The 6,858-nt window shown below is 44.7% G+C and overlaps 1 protein-coding gene across 1 annotated transcript; it reads right to left on the bottom strand.

Annotated features, from left to right (window-relative positions):
* Positions 1–4,325: 4,325 nt before the first annotated feature.
* LOC123165818 (CBL-interacting protein kinase 25-like) lies at positions 4,326–6,097 on the bottom strand. Its single transcript, XM_044583552.1, has one exon. The coding sequence runs from the start codon at positions 6,009–6,011 to the stop codon at positions 4,548–4,550; it is 1,464 nt and encodes a 487-aa protein (XP_044439487.1). The 5' UTR covers positions 6,012–6,097; the 3' UTR covers positions 4,326–4,547.
* Positions 6,098–6,858: the final 761 nt, after the last annotated feature.

Here is a 6,858-nt window from a genome sequence, read left to right as displayed (position 1 = left end):
GAGGCTCTGACCCTCTTCGAGATAGTCTATCTGGATTTAGTCAACGGTGCTCCGGAGTAGATTCATCTCATCTTCTTGGGTAGTGAAGTTAGAGTTTATCTCGTGTGGCAAGATTTAGCGCCAGGTGGTTCAGATCAATTCAAGGGTTCAACAATAGTAACTGCGCTCCAGGGCACTGATCCTTAGGGGCACGTGCACCAAGTCATCCCGACTATCATCTACAAGGTCAAGCTGGCTCCACTAGGAGAGTGGCGACAACGACGCGTTGGCGGCTCGTTTTGGGGACGGTAATGGTTGTTCGGTGGTCTTGGAATCTATACAATTTTTATTATGTTTGAGATGCTTTGTACTTCCGGTGAACTTGAATAATAGGACTGAATCCTTTGCGCAAAATAGACACAAAGAAGTTTTATATTTCAACGCATATGAAACGAAAATACGAAAATGCCAAACAGAGACCGAGTTCCATGGAGGCTTTTATTTGAAAACTTCAAAATTCAAACTTTCCGGTTTCAAAAATTTTCTGAAAATAAATACTCATATAACTAGATAGATAGTGTACATATGTGCAAATTTTCAGGTCGAAATACATTAAAATGTGAGCTACACAAAAAAGACAAATCTAAGGCTATTTAGCATATGTACTGTTCATCCTTAAAGTCCATGATTTTTTTTGTGCAACTTGCAATTTAAGGTACTTCATCCTGAATTTTTTTCACACATACACTCTACATCCTTGCCTACATGTGTATTTTTTACAAAAAAAACTGAAAATTTTGAATTTTAAAATTTTCAAAATAAAGGGCTTCATGGAGCTCGGTCTCCAAAATGCCCTACTCCATATGAAAGCACTTTTTAGAATGGCACTTTTTAGTTTTATGGAGTAGTACCTAACCATTATCGGTAAACTCAACTGCAAAACGGCAGTCTCCGGCCCAAGGAATCTCTTGGGGTCGAGACACATATTTGGTGCAAGCAGAGTAAATGTTTTGCATATTCCCAAAAAAAAAGTAAATGTTCTGCATGAGTTGTATACTACTACCTTTCGTCCTGATTTATTAGTCCTCTTCGTATTTTATGTCAAAATTTAACAATAGATTTAACTGACAAAATATTAATTCATGTCATAAAAAATTATACCATTGTATTTGTATTTGAACATAGTTTTAATGATACTATTTTTTGTGACACACATTAACATTTTGTTAATTAAATCCATGGTCAAATTTTAACACAAAATACTAAGAGGACCAATAAACCAGGACGAAGGAGTAGGAGTCTAGGAGTACTAAATTACTAATAATACACCAAAGTACCAAGCTACATTAGATCATTTCTCTTTTTCACGGGAAGCTACATGAGCTATCTAAGAGTAATGTTCTACATGAGCTAGATGAAAGTTTGCTTCATGTATGCATCCACCAACATAAGCCTCATGCGCCTTAGATGATCCTTTTTGAAAAGAAAAACGGATTCATGTCGCCTTCGTCACATCTTCACATAGCATGGCCACGCATTAGAATCGGTGAAAGTTCAACGACAGAACAAAAGTGCCTGATCACGAAGGCAACCAACCACCTGTGCTTCGGCTTTCAGAACTAAAACCTGTTCTACTGATCGCAGAAAATATTTCACGCCCCATGCTGCTTCCTCCTCATACTTATGCAGGGCAGAAATTATACTCCTAGTGATAGCGCTGCAGCCTGCAGAGATGCACCCATGACATGTACTCTACAGGCCCAAATCGAGCCCTCGATGAAACTGAACCACATCAGTTGTTATAAACTTACTAGCAATTCGCAAAAAAAAAACACCATAATTTACGCAAAGCTGATGTGCATGATTCTGATGGAGCTGTATTGTGCTCTCAACAACCGAATGATACAGAGGAGGCAGGACAAGGCTCCTATATGATTGCTTGGTCATTTGTCTGCTTGTGGAGTGCTGGACGGCCAGAATTAGAAGAGAGTACACTCGTTGAGCATTGCATATACGAACAACGACAACACAACAGTACTGAAACTATTGATCGTAGTGGGGACGATTGAAAAAGGGCAAAATATCTTCTTGGGAACACTGATTGTCTCGGCGTGACGAAAGATATGCTAGTTTTTTCACGTACTGTTAGAGGCTGGTTAGATATTTCAGGCCAACATGAAGCATGCAGTTTGGAGGAATTACGATGATCAACAAGTTGAAACTTTGCTTCTACCAACTCAGGGACTCTTGAGTAGTGGAAGTTGAGCAACTATCTAATACTCCATCCGTTTCTAAATATAAGTCCTTGTAGAGATTCCATTAGGGTGACTACATACGAAACAAAATGAATAAATCTACCCTTAAAATGCATCTATATGCATCCGTATGTGATTCATAGTAGAATCTCTACAAAGACTTACATTTCGGAACGGAGGGAGTAAAACAGTTCAGGTCATCTATATTCTGAACCAGAACGATCATTGTGGTACCCTTCATTTCCTTTAACTGAAGTAATTATTTCTAGAGATGACGGTCATTTTGTTGAACTAGAAGCTTCTAAACTGCCTTAACCATGTTTATCATGTTATTATGTAACCATCAACAAGGAGCAGAGATACTTCGCAAATCTAATAAGAGAAAATGAACATATTTGTTTCTACAAACTGTCCTTCTCACTGGCCCTAGCAGGTGTTGTCTTTCATGTAGGCCACATAATTCAGTGGTTTTACAACGCCCATGCGTGCCCATAGCTGTCAATCACGTGAGCCTTCTCTGATCTGTATCTGCTAAACAATGGGAAAGAAGTATGGAACGGTCCAAATGGATTAGCATATGCCTTTCAATGCAGAAAATGATGCCTAACAAAAGTTGGCATAAAGTTGATCCAGAAAGGAAAATTTAATGTCAGGTGCAAATCATCAATGAAGTACTCACTCTGAATGTGATTGAAACATGTAAATTGGTCTCTTCATTATGATTTTGCCCCCAACATAAGGCACTATGTACTCCTTAAGACCTGTTGTGAGGTACCCAATAAGATGGATAGAAGGCTCATATTCATTCAATATGCCATGTACTCCCCACCGTTCATTGGGAGTGCCCGGGTACCATTAGAAAAACATATTAAACGACTGAAAAAATACACAACAGATGCGGTGTCAGCTTTTGATTAAGTTAATTGAGACATGTCAGCAATTATGATTTAGAAAGTGATCGATGTTGAGCAAATATAGGATACAAGATACTCTTACTTCTTTATTCTGAATCAGAAACCCACTAGGATGCTGATAGGCGTATATAGTTTAAGAAATTGCTCAGACATGTGGCTCATCACAGGCGAAGACCCACCACCATTTTGGTTGTTGAACACTCTGAATCATTATGTGGCTCTCGGTGTCCATGCTGTGCTGGTACTTGTAGTCTTGTCCACATAATTGAGTAAAGAATTGGCTAATCTACAACAAGAGCATTAGTAGTTTGGTTCTAGTCTAGCACCCATGCATATGTCCAGATTACTACCAGGTCTTGGAAGAGAATAGTAAACAAGTATAAAATTCATGAGCCGACGCTGTTGTTTTGTCTGAAGTAACATGTTGCTGTTTTGACGAGCTGTCCATATCAGCAAAGGACCACTGTCATTTGGCAGCAAGTTCAAGAGAACAAAGAATGGTTCAGCTTGGATGGCCGCAAGTGTATGGTTTACTGGACAATAACACTAATGGACAGCGGGCCATCACGAAAAGATTGCAGAGAGGTTGTGGCTTCACCTTTCACGGATGACAACAAAAGGAGCAGTACATTGATAGCTGCAAGGTAGCTACTGTCCAAAGACTGAAATCTCTGGCACAGATCCCATTGTGCTATGGTGTACTGCTTGTGATTCCCCTCTACACAGGGCACACATGTTAGTATCAACTCATATCATTTTCTCACTTTTTCCTCTTTTTGTCAGAAACATGTGCCGTCGAAAAGGGGAAGAAAATTTGTTCAGCTTTGCACTCTATTTTTCCTCACAAAGGCATCTACCTACCATAGATTTTTATTAGATCATGTGAGAAGATCCCAACATTTGTGGCCAGTTTGACATTCCATAGTTTCACCTGAGGAAGATTTTTTTTATCAAACTACCCTGAGTGCTAGGAAAGGTCATGTGATTCTCCAATGCCAACAAGATGCAGAGTGAAAACATGTCCCGTGACTACATGTTATGATAAGACAATCATTCATATATCAGGGACCAAGGAAAGATGCCGCATTGGTGCTTGTTTACCGATCCTCGTCTCAAAAAATATTACACAGTGAATTATGTGTAGATGTTTCGATACCAAATCAACCTCAAAATCAACTTAACTGCAGAAACAGTCTGTGAAACTTAAATTAGCAACAGGTAATATCTTCCCTAATGTACAGAATACACAACAACTAGAACTCAGTGCCATGATACATCAGTGATCCACCACTAACACTGTTTAGCACTAAACTGAACTACTAAACAATGGAAAAAAAAGTGAAGATAATTTTGAATCAATCCCTGCTGCTTTTCACCCCACAATATATTCTCTAAAATTTCACGCAACATTCAGCGTCGGAGGAAGGCCATCCTCGGGCAGGCCATCCACGAGACCTCGAAGGCCGGGCTTGAGCTCACTGCCGCAGAATTGCCGGTATTCAGCGGTGTCTCCGGCTTTCTTGCATACCTGGACCATGACGAGCTCCGGCGTGAGCTGGAATATCTTGGTGGATATGGCCAGCGCGCCCTTGTGGCCATTCCTTGTCGCCTCGAAGCTCACCTGGCAATCCTTGGTGCGCGCCGTGAAGCTAACTTGCCCGGCGATCTCCTCCAGCTTGGAGATGATGGTATTCACCGGCGCGCTGGACACGAAACGCAACTGCTCGCCACGCTCCTCGAACAGCCCGGACAGATCGAAGCTTGGCGAGGAGGCGATGATGTCGAACGCGTTCATGCTCTTGATCCGTCTTATGCGCGGCTCGGGGGCACGAGCTGCAGCAATGTGCATCTTCTCCAGATTTACAAGCGACGGTGCTGAAACCGAGGTGTGCATGCCGCCGCCGTCGCCATGAGCCACGGGAGAGGAAGAGCCGGAGGATGATGAAGACATGGCGGTCTCATCCTCGGAGTCAGAGTCACAGAGATCAGGCTCTTCGGAGCCATCAAGGCTGCGCAGGCAGTCCTTGTTGTCGATGTAGAAACTAACTTCTTTGAAGCCTTTCTTGAACCAATCTGTTTCCTTGATTTGCAGGAGTGTGATTCGGTGCGCTGGGTTTGGTTGGAGGAGGCGGCGTACTATGCGTACCAGTTCGGGGCTGAAGGTGCGTGGGCAACGGTAGTCACCGCGGCAGATTGTCCGGTACAGGGTGATGAAATCGTCGTCGCGGAAGGGCTTGCGGCCGGCGGCGAGCACGAAGAGGACGATGCCGCATGACCAGGCGTCCGCCTTGGCACCGTCATAGCCCCGGCGCGCGAACACCTCGGGAGGGACGTACAGGGGCGTGCCGCAGACGGTGTGGAGGAGCGCCTCCCGGCGAGCCGTGTCGGCGTGGGCGGAGAGCCCGAAGTCGGCGACCTTGAGATTGCCGTGCTCGTCGACGAGGAGGTTGTCGGGCTTGATGTCGCGGTGGTACACGCCCTGCGCGTGGCAGAAGGTGAGCGCCGAGACGAGCTGCTGGAAGATGCGGCGCGTCTCGTCCTCCTTGAGGCCGCTGTTGGCGGGGATGTGGCGGTAGAGCGGGCCGCCGCGGACGTACTCCATGACGACGAAGATGCGGGACTTGCAGGCCATCACCTTGTGGAGCTGAACGATGTTGGGGTGCCGCAGCCGGCGCATCACGGCGATCTCGCGCTTGATCTGTTGAACGGCGCCCAACTTGATGAGCTTCTCCTTGTCCATCACCTTGATTGCCACCTCCTCCTTCGTATCCATGTGCCGCGCGAGGTAGACCTTGGCGAAATTGCCCTCGCCGAGCAGCTTCACCTGCTCGTACCGGGCAGGAAGCTTTGGCCGATCCCCCATGGCGCCGGCGCCGCTTCTTGGGCGGGCGTTCGAAGTTTCTTTCCTGGAGTATTTGGGTGAGGCGAGCAGAGGATTGGGGGATCAACCGAACTAAATAGGAAGTCATTAGGGCTGACCGGTTTACTGGGGGAAAAAAATCAGTCCAAGCCTCAGTACCTCCCACGCAGGCCCCTGCCCGGGATTTCTTAGATCGCTCTCTTGCACGAATCTCGAGGAAGCTGGCATATTCTGTTCCACCTCCGAGATTCAATGGGGCCACCAGCGTTGTTTGTGTACGCAGGGCGCTGATAAGAATTTGAGTGTGTTTTCCCCTAAGTTTTTATTGATTCTTTGCAAAAGGTTGTCAGAATCGCGATTTTGTTGTATGATTCTACGACTTTACGATCCAAACTAACCACTTTGATTCTACGATTTTGGTTAGTAGAATTTACGTTTTTACGCTTCTGATAGTTAAGATTGCTAATTTTTTAAAAATAATACTTTTTTTATTAATTTTCAGAAATAATACACGGTTTTGATATTTTTCGAAAATAATACGGCCTCGTCTTACTGGAGGACGACTGGACCTAATCGTCCTCCGGGAAGATGATTAGCTCCAGTCGTCCTCCAGCAAGATGATTAGTTCCAGTCGTCCTTCAGGAAGATGATTAGTTCCAGTCGTCCTCTAGGAAGATGATTAGTTGTCGCAGCACAATGAGTGGGTGGACATGTATTCGACTCCGGCACCACCTCCCACACACGAAACACAGTATGATCAGGAATGGTCTGAGCTTCCTCCCTGTAACGTTCGGGCACCCCACAGGTATATGTGGCCTACGCCGCCTCCACAACCTCCACGTACATCGAA

The sequence above is a fragment of the Triticum aestivum genome, chromosome 7D (assembly GCF_018294505.1).
Source record: "Triticum aestivum cultivar Chinese Spring chromosome 7D, IWGSC CS RefSeq v2.1, whole genome shotgun sequence".
Classification (NCBI taxonomy): domain Eukaryota; kingdom Viridiplantae; phylum Streptophyta; class Magnoliopsida; order Poales; family Poaceae; genus Triticum; species Triticum aestivum.
The sequence above is the reverse complement of the archived record's forward strand: the minus strand, read 5'-3'. Positions and strand labels throughout refer to the sequence as shown.

Excerpts from the sequence above, each read along its gene's own strand:
- LOC123165818 (XM_044583552.1), bottom strand. The coding sequence starts at position 6,011 with ATGGGGGATCGGCCAAAGCTTCCTGCCCGGTACGAGCAGGTGAAGCTG.